This window comes from Scyliorhinus torazame, chromosome 6 (genome assembly GCF_047496885.1).
Source record: "Scyliorhinus torazame isolate Kashiwa2021f chromosome 6, sScyTor2.1, whole genome shotgun sequence".
Classification (NCBI taxonomy): Eukaryota; Metazoa; Chordata; class Chondrichthyes; order Carcharhiniformes; family Scyliorhinidae; genus Scyliorhinus; species Scyliorhinus torazame.
Window position 1 is genome coordinate 102466245 of NC_092712.1, and position 17626 is coordinate 102483870.

A 17626-nucleotide genomic window follows, 5' to 3' on the forward strand; every position below is an offset into this window, starting at 1 on the left:
GTAAACTTCTATTTCCTGAGAATTTTAAAATTATCTCAGTGTAGACTATTTATATAACCTCCAACCAGATATTTATCTATCATTTTGAATAATTTAATTGACAGCATCATTGACTTTTGCTGGGAGCCTGATTATTCTCTCGGGAAAGCTTGAGTGTAGTTTGATATCATCACCAATTTCTGTTGTGCTTTAATGCACCATAATCTTATGCAACGGCCAAACTATGAGGAATATTTGATTATCTAGTATAATCTGTAATCTTATTATTGTCACAAGTAGGCTTACATTAACACTGCAATGAAGTTACTGTGCAAATCCGCAAGTTGCCACACTCCGTCGCCTGTTCGGGTACACTGAGGGAGAATTCAGAATGTCCAATTCACCTTACAACATGTCTTTCGGGACTTATAGAGGCGGCATGGTAGCACAGTGGTTAGCACTGTTGCTTCACAGTACCAGGGACCCAGGTTCGACACCCGCCTTGGGTCGCTGTCTGTGCGGAGTCTGCACGTTCTCCCATGGGTGTCCACCAGGTGCTCCGATTTCCTCCCACACGTCCCAAAAGACGTGCTTGTCAAGCGAATTGGACATTTTGAATTCTCCCTCAGTGTACCCGAACAGGCGCTGTAGTGTGACGACTAGGGGACTTTCACTGTAACTTCATTGCAGTGTTAATGTAAGCCTACTTGTGACACTAATAAAGATTATTATTTTAGATATGGTGGTCTACTTGTTGAATGAACTCCATGTGCAAAGCTCTTTCTTTACCTAACCCTGATTTCATTTTCACTTAGCAGAAATTTGTAAATGCTTTTGATTGCTGCAATGTTTGATATCTCAATGCAATCTTGTTCCTCCTGACAAAGTCCCAAGGATTCTGCCCTCAAGAAAGTAGTACAAAGCAATTTGGGAAAGATCACATGAACAAGCATCACTTCTTAAAGCAAGGAATATAAACTGGTTATTCATGAAGGCCCCGCCTTCTCAAACCTGCCCCTCCTCTGAGGTGTGGTGATCCTCAGGTTAAACCACCACCAGTGAGCTCTCCTCCTCTAAGGGGAAAGCAGCCTATGGTCATCTGGGACTATGGTGACTTTACCTTTAATACAAGCTGATATTCATGATTTAAATCTTAGTTGTTAGCAGAGGTTGAACTTCTTTTAAATAATCTGTGGAGGCACACTAAAATATGAATGAGCAAAAACCTAGACCATATCCTTATTTGGTTCTAAGCCTCTTTGTTGATAAATAATTTTTAATATCATTTGATTTTGAATAATTCAAGAAAATTTAGCATTTTTAAAAGTGAAGTAATTATTTCTACATTTTCTGTTGCAAGTAGCTTTGCAGTACTAACCAGTAGCGCTATACTAACATGTTTATCTATAATTTCAGATACTAAAACATTTCCCAGACCATGATGATGCAGATTTGAGATCAAGAGATGGTTCTAGCTTTAACCAGATGTTATCCACTGACAGTAACAAAAAGGAACAGAATAAGTCCGAATATTGTGCTGAGAATGGCAAAAGCCAAGTGAATCTCCTTTACAAATTAGAGACATCGGAACACCAGAAACAGAAGCAAATCCAGGACAACAACTTGTCGATCCAATTGATCCAAGACTTTTTGGAGGAGGGATTGCAGAATCCAAGCCTGTACTTCATACCCCCAAAGTCCTTACTGCGTTACGCTTTGATATTAGACATAGTTGGACAAACTTGTAGGAGATCAGTGTGTTTCACTAAAGGGTAGGCCACTTTTATTCAATCAAGACACTGATATTTTAGTGTTTAAAATTAAGTAGTCTTTTTAGTCAGAAAGCCTCCAAGAAAAACTGTGAAATTAATATATTTGAATGATACCTTCCTCATTGTGCTGCTTTGGCTTAAACCCATGGAGATCATTTTACTATAGTTTACATTCTTGGCCAATTTTGTTTCACACACAACTTCAAACAGTTTTCATAAAATAGCACAGTGGTTAGCACTGTTGCACCCATCAGGAACCCTGGTTCGATTCCTAGCTTGGGTCACTGTGGGGAGCCTGCACGTTCTCCCCGTGACTGCATGGGTTTCCTCCAGGTGCTCCGGTTTCCTCCCACAAGTCCCGAAAGGCGTGCTTGTTAGGTGAATTGGACATTCTGAATTCTCCCTCAGTGTACCCAAACAGGCGGCGTAGTGTTGCGACTAGGGGATTTTCACAGTAACTTCATTGCAGTGTTAATTTAAGCCTACTTGTGACACTAATAAAGATTATTATTATTAAATATTATTACAATGAACTATTTTGACCAATTGAAAAGCAATGAAATTATAATTACTAATTGGTCTTGTGCGGTATGGCACTCTGAAAGTCAAGATCAAACTGAGTTTAGAAACAAGAAATCACTTGACTGGTCCAATAAATATAGTTGAGCTCTCCTTTTGATCTTTATCAATCTGTGCTTATTTCATTACATTTAGAAGGAAAACTGTCTCGCCAATTTGCCACGCTGTAATTATATCCTGAAACCTTAGAATTTTTCATAAAGCCGCCAAGGAAATGGCCTCCATCTGCTAAATTCGACATACATTTCTGTTATCAGCTGATACTTAGTCCTGACCTTAATCGCAGTATGTTTTAACTGTTCAGAAAGTGGTTATTATTTTTTCCCCAGATGTCGTTTACTTGAAATGTATCCATTATGCTCTTGATGTACACCGTTATTGCCAAGATCCCCATCTTTTAAGAAAGGAAAAAGAAATAGAAGGGGAGTCATTCAATCCTGCCACCTCCAAAAACATTGCTATCATACGTGATAGAGTTTTTCTCACCAAATTAGCTCATCTAGGGTTCTATAATCAAATCGATTTTAGAAGATTAGACTTCTATGAATGAAAATCTTCACTTGATTTCTCACCAAGTTTAGAATTTCCTCTGATGTCTTGTCTCTGAAGAGGTTTCTACCAGTTACTAAACTATCCGTTTTAATATTTTGGGAATTTGCCCAACTTTTCTTTGTGGAGGTGCACAAGAGGCTAGAATTGGAAGAATTCAGTGTTTACGGAAGGTTTTCTTGGTTGGAGGAGGTTACAGAGATAGGGGGCGCGATTCTCCGAGCCCCGCGCCGGGCCGGAGAATCGCCGCAACCACGGCACGCCGCCCCGACGCCGGCGCACAATTCTCCGAGGTGCGGAGAATGGGCGACATTTGCGCCGGTGCGTTTGACGCGGCGCCAGTCGCAGGCCGCGGGGCCGCCGATTCTCCGGCCCGGATCGGCTGAGCGGCCGCGCGGAAAAAGCAGAGTCCCGCCAGCGCTGTCCACACCTGGTTGCTGCCGGCGGGAACTCTGCATGAAGGGTCGGGGGGCAGCCTGTTGGAGGGGGGAAGGGGGGCTCCGTCTCCAGGGGTGGCCTCCGATGGGGTCTGGCCCGCGATCGGGGCCCACGAAACGGCGGGCCGGCCTCTTTCCCCCCCCCCCCGGCCTACTTTGTTGCGCGGACGGCCCCTGAACCCCCACGCCATGTTGCGTCGGGGCACGCTGAAGAAGTCCCCCGTGCAAGCACGGGTTGGCGCGGCCCAACTACGCATGCGCCAGTTGGCGCGGCGCCCATTTGGCGCCGGGAAGGGAGGCTGGAGTGGCGTGAACCGCTCCAGTGCCGTGCTGGACCCCCTGTGGGGGCCAGAATTGGTCGTCCCCGCGCCCGCACGACAGCGTTCATGATGGCACAAACTCTCTGTCTCCATTTCAGAGAATTGCGTTCAGGGAATGTCAGGGTCATGGAGAAATTTTAAGATAAGGATGAGAATTTAAAATCCAACATGTTGCTGGATCAGGTGCCAGTGATGAGTGATTAGGACATAATGCATTATGAATTGGATAGCAGAGTTTTAGATGAGTCCAGGCTTATGGAGGGTGAAGATGGGATGCTGGCCAGATCATTCCTTTTATATGAACAGTCTGTAAAATAAATATCATCTCTTAATGCCCCATTGATACTCCGGGTCTAGCTCATTTTAAACTTTCTATCAAATTCGCAAACTAACTTGTGCTGTAAGTCGAGGACGAGACAAGTGAATGTACTATTGCCAAGTTTTCTGATGATATGATAATAGGTGGGAAGGCAATAGGTGAGAATTAATCAGAGTCTACAAAGGGATATGGACAGGTTAAGTGAGTGGACAAAAACTTGACACTTGGAATATAAGGAAAATGTGAAGTTATGTATTTGGGAGAAAGGAGCTGAATATTATTTAAATAGAGAAAGACTGCAGAAAGCTGCAGCACAGGGATTTGTGGGTCCTTTCTAATCTTTATAATAATCTTTATTGTTACAAGTAGGCTTACATTAACTCTGCAGTGAAGTTTCTCTGTAAAGCCCCTAGTCACCACATTCTCGCGCCTGTTCGGGTCCTCTTGCATAAATCACAAAAAGCTAGCATGTATGTTGAGCTGGAGGGCAGCACGGTGGCACAGTGGGTTAGCCTGCTGCCTCACGGCGCCGAGGTCCCAGGTTCGATCCCGGCTCCTGGTCACCGTCCGTGTGGAGTTTGCACAACCCAAAAGATGTGCAGGGTAGGTGAATTGGCCATGCTAAATTGCCCCTTAATTTGAAAAAAATGAATTGGGTACTCTAAATTTTTAAAAAATTAATGTATGTTCAGCAGGTAATAGGGAAGGCAAAGAGTCATAGAATTTACAGTGCAGAAGAAGGCCATTTGGCCCATCGAGTCTGCACTGGCTCTTGGAAAGAGCACCCCACCCAAGCACACACCTCCTCCACCCCATCCCCTTAACCCAGTAACCCCAATTAACCTTTTTGGACACTAAGGGCAATTTAGCATAGCATCTAACCATCTTTGGACTGTGAGAGGAAACCAGAGTACCCGGAGGAAACTCACGCAGACACGGGGAGAACGTGCAGACTCCACACAGATAGTGACCCAAGCCGGGAATCAAACCTGGGGCCCTGGAGCTGTGAAGCAACTGTGCGACCCACTATGCTACCGTGCTGTCCCCAAAATTAGGGAGGTCTTGCTAAAACTATACAAGGCACTAGTTAGACCACACCTCGAATATTGTGAACAGTTTTGGATCCCTTATCTAACAAAAGTTACACTAGCATTAGAGGCATCCCAGAGAAGGTTCACTGGGTTGATCCCAGGTATGGAGGGATTTTTTTTATCAGGAGAGGTTGAGTAGGTTGGGTCTGTACTCATTGGAGTTTAGAAGAATGAGAGGCGACCTTATTGAGACATATAGGATAAGTGGTGGCCCATTTAAGAAAAAGGTGAGGAGGAATTTCATCTCTGAGGGAGATCAATCTGTGGAATTCTTTACCACAGAGGGCTGGAAAGGCTGGGTCGGAAATCAAGGTTATGGGAATAAGGGGGGGGAAGTGGAGTTGAAGATTTATCACGTCAGATCAGAGAAGATCTCATTGAATGGTTAAGCAGTCTCGATGGGCAGAATGGCTGACTTCTGTTCCAACATCTTATGGCCTGTCATAATGGATATTAACCACACGTTACCCTGTTCTGAACAATGAGTGAAGCTCAATAGATGGTTCATAATATTATGGATTTGGTTGAATGTTTGAAGTTTGGAAAGACCTGATTTTTAATATATTTCTACATTATGCTATATCAGAAACAACAACAATGACATTTCCAGGCACTTATATTTTACAGTTAAGTGCTAGCTTTGTGTAAGCTCGCCACTCTTTGTTGCAATTATTAATTGGTTCTGCATTCCAATAAAGGTATGGCCATTATGTTGAAGGTACGGGTTCAGTGTTGAAAACTGCATCAGATGTGGAGGTATGTTAATCTTTGACGCTTGTAGTGGAAATTGATTGTTTTAAACTGCAAAAGGAACCTCTTATTGATTTCTAGAGAATGTGCAATGTGGTTGTTGAGATGCAGTACATTCGCTTCCTTCCTCCAAGTCATAATAGAAATTGTAAACAGTTACAGTTTCAACACTAATCCCTGTGGAACCCCACTGGTTACAGGTCCCCAACCTGTAAATGAACCCCTGTTCCCCACTCGCTATTTCCTGCCCATTAGCCAACTCTCCATCCATGCCAATGTAACACTTCCAACACCATGGGCTCTTATGATTTAACCTTTTGTGAGACACCTTCTGGAAGTCCAAATACAACACATCTACTGGTTCCCCTCCATCCACCCTGGTTGAGACTTCCTTGAAAAGCTCTAATTAATTAGTCAGACAGTATTTCCCTTTCATGAAGCCATGCTGACTCTGCTTGATTAGATCATGATTTTCCAAATGTATTGCTATTACTTCCTCAATAATTGATTCCAATATTTTCCCAACAATAGATGTTAGGCTAATCGGCCGATAGTTACCTGCTTTTTACCTCCCTCCCTTTTTTAATAGGGGTATCACATTGTCAGTTTTCCAATCCTCCAGTATTTCTCCAGAGTCCAAGGATTTTTGGAAAATTGCAACCAATGTGCCCACTACCTCTGTAGCTATTTCTTTTAGGATCCCAGGATGCAAGTCATCAGGGTCAGGGGACTTATCTCCCTTTAACCCGATTAGTTGTCGAATACTACTTCTCTAGAGATGGTGATGGTATTGAATTCATTCCCCCGTATTCTTTTGTTTTTAAAAAAATATATTTATTAAAGTTTTTCAACACAATTTTTCTCCCTTACAAACAAGAACCCCCCCCACCCCGTAACAAAAAAAAACAAGAAATCGCGCAGAGCAAGATATATACTGGCAAAATGATATATTTACACAGCTTTGTACACTGACCCTCACCCGTACGTGCCAGTTTCCCCAACCCTTCATGTTATCTCTTGCTCATCCACCCTCCCAGGCAGTCCCCCCTTTCCCCCCCCCCTCCCCCCCCCTTCCCAGGACGTCCCCTCCCCCCCCCCCCCCCCAAAGTTGCTGCTGCTGCTGACCGACCTTCCTCTAACGCTCTGCGAGATAGTCTTGGAACGGTTGCCACCGCCTGTAGAGCACCTGCGCAGACCCTCGCAAGGCGAACTTAATCCTCTCCAACTTTATGAACCCAGCCATATCATTTATCCAGGCCTCCAGGCTGGGGGGCTTCGCCTCCTTTCACATTAGCAAGATCCTTCGCCGGGCTACTAGGGACGCAAAGGCCAGAATGCTGGCCTCTTTCGCCTCCTGCACTCCCGGTTCGTCCACTACTTCAAATATTGCTAGCCCCCAGCTTGGCTTGACCCGGACTTTCACCACCTGAGATATTGCTCCCGCCACTCCTCTCCAGAACCCCTCCAGTGCCGGGCATGACCAAAACATATGGACATGGTTCGCCGGGCTCCCTGAGCACCTTCCACATCTGTCCTCTACCCCAAAGAACCTACGGAACCTCACCCCCGTCAAGTGCGCTCTGTGGACCACCTTAAATTGTATCAGGCTGAGCCTGGCACACGAGGAGGAGGAATTAACCCTACCTAGGGCATCAGCTCACAGACCTTCCTCGATCTCCTCCCCCAGCTCCTCCTCCCATTTACCCTTCAACTCTCCTACCAGCGCTTCCCCCTCTTCTTTCAACTCCTAGTGTATTTCCGACACCTTGCCCTCCCCGACCCATACACCCGAGATCACCCTATCTTGAACTTCTTGTGCCGGGAGCAACGGGAATTCCCTCACCTGTCGCCTCACAAAAGCCCTCACCTGCATATATCTAAAGGCATTTCCCGGGGGTAACTCAAACTTCTCCTCCAGTGCCCCTAGGCTCGCAAACGTCCCGTCGATGAACAGGTCCTCCATTCTTCCAATCCCCGCCCGATGCCAGCTCTGGAACCCCCCGTCCATCTTCCCCGGGACAAACTGGTGGTTACCCCTGATCGGGGACCACACCGATGCTCCCATTGCACCCCGGTGCCGTCTCCACTGGCCCCAGATCCTTAGCGTTGCCGCCACCACCGGGCTCGTGGTATACTTTGTCGGCTAGAGCGGCAGAGGTGCCGTCACCAACGCCCCCAGGCTCGTTCCTTTACAGGACGCCATCTCCATCCTCTTCCATGCCGCCCCCTCTCCCTCCATAACCCACTTGCGGATCATCGCCACATTTGCTGCCCAGTAGTAGCTCCCCAGGTTTGGCAGCGCCAACCCTCCTCGGTCCCTACTGCGTTCCAGGAACCCTCTCCTTACTCTCGGGGTCTTATTCGCCCACACAAACCCCATAATACTCCTGCCTACTCAATTAAAAAAGGCCTTAGTGATCACGATGGAAAGGCACTGAAACACAAACAGAAACCTCAGAAGGACCACCATTTTGACCGACTGCACTCTACCCGCCAGCGAGAGCGGTAACATGTCCCATCTTTTGAAATCCTCCTCCATTTGCTCCACCCACCTCGTCAGATTTAGTTTATGTAAGGTCCCCCAACTCCTGGCTATCTGGATCCCCAGATACCGAAAGCTCCCCTCCGCCCTCCTCAGCGGTAAGGTCCCCTATCCCTCTTTCTTGGTCCCCCGCCTGTAATACAAAGAGCTCACTCTTCCCTACATTGAGCTTATAGCCCGAAAACTCCCCAAACTCCCTTAGAGTCTGCATGACCTCCACCATCCCCTCCATTGGATCCGCCACGTACAGCAACAGGTCATCCGCATATAGCGACACCCGATGCTCTTCTCCCCCTCAGACCACCCCCCTCCATTTATTAGACTCCCTCAATGACATGGCCAATGGTTCAATCGCCAATGCGAACAACAGGGGGGACAGGGGGCAACCCTGCCTCGTCCCTCGGTACAGTCGAAAGTACTCCGACCTCCGCCGGTTCGTCACTACACTCGCCATCGGGGCTCTGTAAAGGAGCTTAACCCAATTGATAAACCCTACCCCGAACCCAAACCTGCGCAGCACCTCCCAGAGGTACTCCCACTCTACTCGGTCAAAGGCCTTCTCCGCGTCCATAGCTGCCACTATCTCCGCCTCTCCCTCCTCCGACGACATCATTATCACGTTTAAGAGCCGCCGCACATTGGTGTTTAGTTGCCTGCCCTTTACAAATCCCGTCTGGTCCTCGTGGATTACCCCCGGGACACAGTCCTCGATCCTCGTGGCCAGCACTTTTGCCAGCAACTTTGCATCCACATTGAGGAGCGAGATCGGCCTGTACGATACACATTGCAGTGGGTCCTGTCCTCCTATAGGATCAAAGAAATTGTCGCTTCCGACATTGTTGGGGGCAGAGTCCCCTCCTCTCTTGCCTCATTAAAGGGCCTCACCAGTAGCGGGGCCAACAGGTCTGCGTACCTCCTGTAGAACTCCACCGGGAATCCGTCTGGTCCCGGGTCCTTCCCCGCCTGCATGCTCCCCAAACCCTTGCTCAGCTCCTCCAACCCAATTGGTGCCCCCAAACCAGCCACCTCTTGCTCCTCCACCCTCGGGAATCTCAGCTGATCTAGGAATCGTCTCATCCCCTCTTCCCCCGCTGGGGGCTGGGATCTGTACAGCTCTTCATAAAAGGCCTTGAATACCTCGTTTATTTTCGTCGCACTCTGAACCGTGGCTCCCCTTCCATCTTTGACTCCCCCTATTTCCCTCGCTGCCATCCTCTTACGGAGCTGGTGTGCCAGCATCCGACTAGCCTTTTCCCCAATATCGTAGGTCGCCCCCTTCGCTTTCCTCCACTGTGCCTCCGTCTTCCCTGTGGTCAACAGGTCAAACTCCGTCTGGAGCCGTCGTCTTTCCCCAAGTAATCTTTCCTCCGGGGCCTCTGCGTATCTCCTGTCCACTCTCAAAATCTCCCCCACTAACCTCTCCCTTTCCATACCCTCTGTCTTCTCCCTATGAGCCCTAATGGAAATTAGCTCCCCCCTGATCACCGCCTTCAACGCTTCCCATACCACCCCCACCCGCACCTCCCCGTTGTCGTTTGCCTCCAAGTACCTTTTGATACACCCCCTCACCTTCCCACACACCACCTTGTCCACCAGCAGTCCCACATCCAGCCGCCACAACGGGCATTGGTCCCTCTCCTAGCTCCAGTTCCACCCAGTGCGGGGCATGGTCCGAAACAGCTCTCGCCGAATACTCCGTCCCCTCCACCCTCGGGATGAGCGCCCTACCCAGAACAAAGAAATCTATCCGGGAGTAGGCTTTGTGTACATGGGAGAAGAAAGAAAATTCCCTGGCCTGCGGCCTTGCAAACCGCCATGGGTCCACTCCCCCCATCTGATCCATAAACCCCCTAAGTACCTTGGCCGCCGCCGGCCTCTTTCCAGTCCTTGATTTGGATTCTCCCGTATTCTTTAGTATAAATTAGTTCGAAGTATATTCCACCATAAAAACTAATAAATTATTTGTTTAACTCCTCTGCCATTTCCTTATTTCTCACACTATCTCCCTAGATTCACTGGGGCTCGTTTAGCACAGTGGGCTAAACAGCTGGCTTGTAATGCAGAACAAGGCAGCAGCGCGGGTTCAATTCCCGTAACGGCCTCACCGAACAGGCGCCGGAATGTGGCGACTAGGGGCTTTTTACATTAACTTCATTGAAGCCTACTTGTGACAATAAGCAATTATTTTCTTTTTAGATTCATTTTCTAAGGGGCCTATTTATTTCTCTTTGGCCTATCTCTTCCCTTTTAAATTTTTAAAGAAGCTCTTATAAACTTTTATAATCCTCGCCAGCTTACCCTTGTAGTTTATTTTCTCTACTATCTTTTTAGTCCTCCTTTGTTAAATTCTAAATTTGTCCCAGTCTTCGGGGCTATCACTGACTTTTGGCTCCTTATGTGCTTTTGTTTCAACTTAATACTCTCCTTAACTTCCTTGGTTAACTATCCCTTTCTTAGAATCTTTCCTCCTTACTGGGATATATTTTTGCTGAGAGTCATGAATTACCATCTTAAAAGACTGCCACTGCTTGTTTACAGTCTTTCCCGTTAATCTATTTGTCCAGTCCACTTTAACTAACTCTATCCTCATTTCATTGTAATTCCCTTTATTTAAGTTAAATACAATTGTTACTTAAGGAGAGTATTAAGTTGAAATAAAAAGCACACGAGGAGTCAAAAGTCAGTGATAGCCCTGAAGACTGGGGACAAATTTAGAATTTAACAAAGGAAGACTAAAAAGATAGTCGAGAGAGAAAATAAACTACGAGGGCAAGCTAACGAGGAATATAAACGTTGATAGGAGCTTCTTTAAAAATTTAAAAGGGAAGAGATAGGTCAAAGAGAAATAGGCCCTTTAGAAAATGAATCTAAAAAAAAAATAATCGCATATTGTCACAAGTAGCCTTCAATGAAGTTACTGTGAAAAGCCAGTTTCTCACTTTCAAACTGAAAATTAAATTCTGTCATGACCATTACTTCCTGGGGGATCTTTTACTCTGAGGTCATTTATTAAACCTGCCTCATTTCCCATTACTAGATCCAAGATAGCCTGTTCCCTGTTTAGCTCCATGACGTATTGCTCGAGGAAACTATCAAAGAACAATCAAAGAATATTACAGGACAGGAACAGGCCCTTCGGCCCACCAAGCCTGCATCGATCCAGATTCCTTATTTAGACCTACTACTTATTGCCCAAATGATCTGTATCCCTCCTTTCCCCGCCCATTCATGTCTTTATCAAGATACATATCAAATGTTGCTATTGTGCCTGCCTCCACTAGCAACATGTTCCAGGCACCCACCACCCTCTGTGTGAAAAACTTACTCCGCACATCTCCCCTAAACGTTCTCCCTCTTAGCTTGAACCTGTGCCGTCTCATAATTGAGTCTTCCACCCTGGGGAAAAGCTTCTGATTATTCACCCTGTCTTTATCTCTTGTAGTTTTGTAGACTATAGATATGTATATATAGTGGTCCCAGCAATGATTCCAAGGAACACCACTAGTTACAGTTCTCCATTCTGACAAACTCCCACTGCTACTCTGTTTCCTGTTGCCAAGCAAATTCTTTATCCATCTAGCTATCACACCCCGAATCCCATGCGACTTTACCTTTTGTACCAGTCTGCCATGAGGGACCTTGTCAAATGCCTTACTAAAGTCCATGTAGACGATACCCACAGCCTTTCCCTCATCAATTAATTTTGTCACCTCCTCAAAAAACTATCAAGTTGATTAGACGTGACCTTCCCCGCATGTTGCCTATCACTAACAAATCCACTCGCTTCCAAATGTGAATAAATCCTGTCCCCCAGTATCTTCTCCAACAGCTTCCCCACCACTGACATCAGGCTCACCAACCTATAATTATCTGGATTAGCCCTGATTCCCTTCTTAAACAAAGGGACAACATTGGCTATTCTCCTGTGGTCAAAGATGATGCAAAGTCATCTGTTAAGGCCCCAGCTATTTCCTCTCCTGCCTCCCACAGTGACCTGGGATATATCCCATTCGGCTCAGGGGACTTGTCTACCTTAATGCGTTTTAAGATATCCAACATTTCCTCCTTCATTATGCTGACATGTCCTGGACCATTCACAAACCCAACATCTTCAACATCCGACATGTCCCTCTCCTTGGTGAATATTTATGCAAAGTACGCATTAAGGATCTCACCCACTTCCTCTGACTCCACGCATAACTTCCCTCCTTTGACCTTAAGTGGGCCTACTCTTTTCCTAGCTACCCTCTTGCTCCTTATATATGTATAAAAGGCCTTGGAATTTTCCTTGCCCCTGCTTGCCAATGACATTTCATGGCCTCTTTTAGCCCTCCTACCTCCCTGTTTGAGTTTGTTCCAACTTTCCATATACCCTTCAAAAGCTTTGTCTGTATTTAGTTGCCGAGACCTTGTGTATGCTTTTTTCTTTTTGACTAGTCTCACAATTTCTCCTGTCATCCATAGCTCCCTAACCCTGCCATTTCTGTCCTTCATTTTCACAGGGACATGCCTATCCCTCAAACAGCCACTCCCAATCCAGCTCTTACGAATTCTGTTGTAGTTAGCTTTCCCCCAATTTAGCACCCTCACTCGAGGACTATTCTTGTCCTTATCCATGAGTATTCGAAAACCTACAGAATTATGATCACTATTCCCAAAATGTTCCCCTACTGAAACTTTGGTCACCTGGCTGGGCTCATTCCCCAATACTAGATCCAGTAAAGCCCCCTCCCTGGTTGGACTATCAGTATACTGTTTCAAAAAACCCTCTTGGACACACCTAACAAATTGCTCTCCATCCAAACCTCTGGCTCTAAGGGAGTCCCAGTCAATATGGGGGAAATTAATATCACCCCACCCCAACAATTCTGCTATCTTCACATCCCTAATGCATTCTATGAATTAGTTGCCGGAGCTACCCTTTCCAACTTGATTAACCAATCTACATGAAGATTAATGTCGCCTGTAATTATTGCTCTATTTTTTTAACATGCTCTTATTATTTGTCGATTTATGAGTGCGCTGGAGTGGTATTTAAATATGATTCTGGGGCCTTTGAACCTGTGAGCTGAGGGTGGGTGAGTGAATAATTTGGAAGGGAACTCGCCTGTGCACAATTAATGAGGTTCCAAATGCAGAGTCTGGTGTGGGATCAGACACCACCAGAGCTGCCTGCCACCATGCTAAGTCCCAAAATAGGGGAATTGCGCCCTTAGTTTCTGATAGTAATGCGATTGTGTGCGCAATACCACAAGCCTGCAACCTTTGGACTTAAGGGTGTTTAGATGGGCGGCGGCATACCATGGGGACATAATCAGGATGGGGCATCAATAATTGGAATATGAGTGTTTGAGCAAATTGACAGTTTAAGAGGTATTATGATGCATGTAGGTGAAAGACTAGGCATTAAGTATCAGAAATGTGCACCACCTCAGCAACACCGTTATGTGTAGATTGATTTTAAAATGTCAGAAATATGTTGTGTAACTGGCAGCCAATATTGAAGTTGTAAATATGAATTAATTCAGAGCTCGTTCAAGAATGTCACCATACATGATGAATTTGGCTACCCTGGATACTACCCTGGATCGCAAACAAAATTCAACCATTATGCCTGAAGTTTTTTTTAACACTGACCAGCATCATCCATGTTCAGATACTCAAGCCAGTAATTGTAGTTCAGTGGGTTTTCTTTTGATCCAAATATTTCTGGCACTTCAATATGGTAAAGAGAAAGGGTAGCAGTGGCGAATTGTTTCGGTCCACATTTGATCCGGAACCAGTGCACAATCTGATACCAGAGACAAGAACGTTGCACAATTCAACTTTTTCTCTAATCTACACCCCCTACAAGTGTAACTCTTCAGTAGGAATGTCCAGTAATTGAGTTCATGCTTGTGTGTTAAAATATACTTCAGTAATGTTTGTCGGAAATTTCCTTGGTTAGCTTTCAGGTTTGTGGTCTATTAAGCAACTCATGATTTCAAGAACCTCGTTTCCCTTTCACTTAATTATTTTGTTTCATTTTATAACAGCTTTCCGAGGTCTTCCAGTCATTTCAGGCATTATCAGAGGATGAAAAGTTGAACCAGCTATCAAAATTAAAACTACGGTATTTCACTCCGAGGGAAATAGCAAATCTCCATGGATTTCCTTCAGAATTTAGTACGTGATTAATGATGTGTTCTAGAATATTGTTGTTTTGTGAAAGTGAAACTCCTTCACCGTTATTATTTTCTATGTGCCTCTGCACACTAAACACCTATGAAGCCAGAAAGGCACTTGGGCATCTGCTTCCTGCCTTACCCTTGAGGCAGCAAAGCCAGTTACTGGAGTGCACACAACTGTAATTCAAGCATTGATGTTCTTCAACCTTTCTATGGTTAACACTCCACATGCTTCCTCACTACAAAAGAATGATTAAGATATGGCACTGGAGAAGGAGGAAATTGTTCCGCTGTGATCAGTGTCCTGGTGAATTGACTATTATTGCAGTAGACAGGGCTTTAAACCAATTAAAAGCAAAATTCTGCAGATACTATAAATCTGAAATAAAAACAGAAAATGCTGGAAAAACCCAGCAGGTCTTGCAGCATCTGGGGAGAGAGAAACAGAGTTAATGTTTTGAGTCTGCATAGCTCTTCTTCAAAGCTAAAGAGAGGGATAAATGTGATGGGATATATACTGTCTAAGAGACAGTGGAGCAAAATTAGAAGGTCAGTGATAGGTTGTAGCTCATCGAGTTTGCAACAAAGATGTGTAGGTCACATGACAGAAGAAGTGCTAATGGCAGTGTGAAGGACTGTGGAAGGTATAGATAGAGGCACTGAAGTAAAATAGCAGAATATGTTAATAGGAAAACCAAGGTCAGTGTCTGTGAAAGCGAAACTTAAGAACAACTGATAGATGGTCGAGTGGGGAAGACGGATTGTGTTGGGAAAGGAAAAAAAAATTGTATTTTTTAAAAAGGTGTCGAGATGGAGGAGAAAGGTCACAATCTAAAGTTGTTAAACTCCGTGTTGGAGATCCAAGGACTGTATCACACCTAATCGGAAGATGAGGTGCTGCTGGTTTGCGTTAGGCTTCACTGGAGCATTGCAACAGGCCGAGGATGGACATGTGGGTATGAGAGCAAGATGTTGAGTTGAAATGAGGTGCAACAGGAAGGTTGGGGTCATGCTTGTGGGCTGAGCAAAAGGTGTTCCGCAAAGCAGTCGCCCAGTGTGCGTTTAGCCTCCCAGTGTAGAGGAGACCACATTGAGAACAGCGAATACAGTAAGCAAAATTGAAGGAGATGCAAGTGAAATGTTATTTCACCTGAAAGGAGTGTTTGGGTCCTTAAATAGTGGTGTGGAAGGAGGTAAAGGACAAGTGTTACACCTCCCGGGGATTGCAAAGGAAGGTGCCGGTGGATGGCGATGAGGAGATGGTGGAGTGGACAGGGTGCATCGCAGGGAGAGGTCCCTGTGGAATACTGATGGGGAGGAGGAATAGATGTGTTTTGTGGCGGCATCATGCTAGAGTTGGCAGAAATGGCTGATGGGTTGAAAAATGAGGTCAAGGGGGATCCCACCATGGTTCTTGGAGGGAAGGAAAGGGGTGAGGGTCAGAGGCGTGGGATATGGGTTGGACCCAGTTGTTTGTGGCCTGAGCTCCTCTTTCTAGCCTGCCACCTCATAATCCTTGACTCCCTTGCAGTTCAAAAAATCCATTTAACGCAACCTTGAATATATTCAATGACTTATCCTCCCCTGATACCTGTGGGAGAGAATTCCAAAGGCCAACAACGGCATGAGAGAAGAAATTCTCCCTCATCTCTGTCTTAAATTGTGCCACCTTGTTCAAGATTCCTCCGTGAAGAGTAATTCCCTGTCAGCATTGACTTGTTAAGCTGCCTGAGAATCATATATGTTTCAATAAGATCACCTCTCACTCTTCTAAACTCATTGAGCATAGGCCCAACCTGCCCATCATTTCCTCAAGATAACCCCTTCAATCCAGGAATCACTCGAGTGAATTTTCTCTGAATTGCTTCCAGTATTATTTTGATAGTCACATATCTTATGTTTACTTATGGTTAAAATTATATTTTAATTATCCTTGCAGGTTTTCCTGAGAAAACTTCACTGAGACAACGTTACCGCCTGCTAGGAAACAGCCTCAATATCCATGTGGTAGCCAAGCTCATTCGGTTGATGGTTGAGTGATGTTGAAAACTCATCATTTTTATGACTTATTGTATGGAAATATGTACATCTGGAAATGTTTATTTTACTAAATAAATAAATGACTAACAGATTGTGTGAATATATGTTGCATGATCGTACTTCTCAGAATTTACCATTTCGATATTATTGATATCTTGAAATGGTTATCTCATATATTGCCTTTCTGTCATTTCTTAATGAAATGAAATGAAATGAAAATCGCTTATTGTCACAAGTAGTCTTCAAATGAAGTTACTGTGAAAAGCCCCTAGTCGCCACATTCCGGCGCCTGTTCGGGGAGGCTGTTACGGGAACTGTCTTCGGTACCGGTACCGTCTTCAGTTCAAGCTGAATTTCGCTTTTCCGTTTGGTTTTGTGACATTAAGCATTCTCACGGCATTGTGGGTGTACCTACGCCATCAGATGGATTGCAGTGGTCCAAGAAGGTGGCTCGCCACCACCTTTTCAAGGGCAATAAAGGATGAGCAACAAATTCTGGCCTTGCCAATGACACTCCCATCCCATGAAAGAATGAAACAAAAATGTAATGCAAACAAATTTTAAATAATTCTTAGATGTATATTTTAGACGTTTTCTGTAACAGAATATGAAACTGTGTAATAAATTTACAGACTGATGTCAGAAACTAAATATATCTTGATAGAATAAAATAAAAGATTTCATATGTAGTTGCTTTGTTTTGATCAAGGCTCTTTATAGAATCATACAATCCCTGCAGTGCAGAAGGAGGCCATTCGGCCCATCAAGCCTACACCGACCCTTCGAAAGATCACCCTACGTAGGCCCAATTCTTCACCTTATACCTGTAACCCCATCCAACCTTTGGACATTTAGGGGTAACCTAGCTTGGCCAATTCATCTAGCCTGCACATCTTTGGACTGTGGGAAGAAACCGGAGCACCCGGAGGAAACCCATGCTCCAGGGTCCCAGGTTCGATTCTTGGCTTGGGTCACTGTCTGTGCAGAGTCTGCACGTTCTCCCCGTGTCTGTGTGGGTTTCCTCCAGGTGCTCCGGTTTCCTCCCACAGTCCAAAGATGTGCAGGTTAGGTGGATTGGACA

General features: G+C 45.3%; 1 protein-coding gene across 9 annotated transcripts in view; it reads left to right on the plus strand.

The window, feature by feature from the left end:
• The window catches only part of trdmt1 (tRNA aspartic acid methyltransferase 1), a 120957-nt gene extending 104323 nt beyond the window's left edge, over positions 1–16634 (plus strand). For all 9 annotated transcript variants that reach the window (XM_072508596.1, XM_072508587.1, XM_072508589.1 and 6 more), the window contains 4 exons: positions 1396–1751; positions 5745–5802; positions 14374–14503; positions 16445–16634. In XM_072508596.1, coding sequence (XP_072364697.1) covers positions 1396–1751; positions 5745–5802; positions 14374–14503; positions 16445–16545 — 645 coding nt within the window. In that variant the 3' untranslated portion in view covers positions 16546–16634. The remainder of the gene's footprint in view (positions 1–1395; positions 1752–5744; positions 5803–14373; positions 14504–16444) is intronic.
• Positions 16635–17626: the final 992 nt, after the last annotated feature.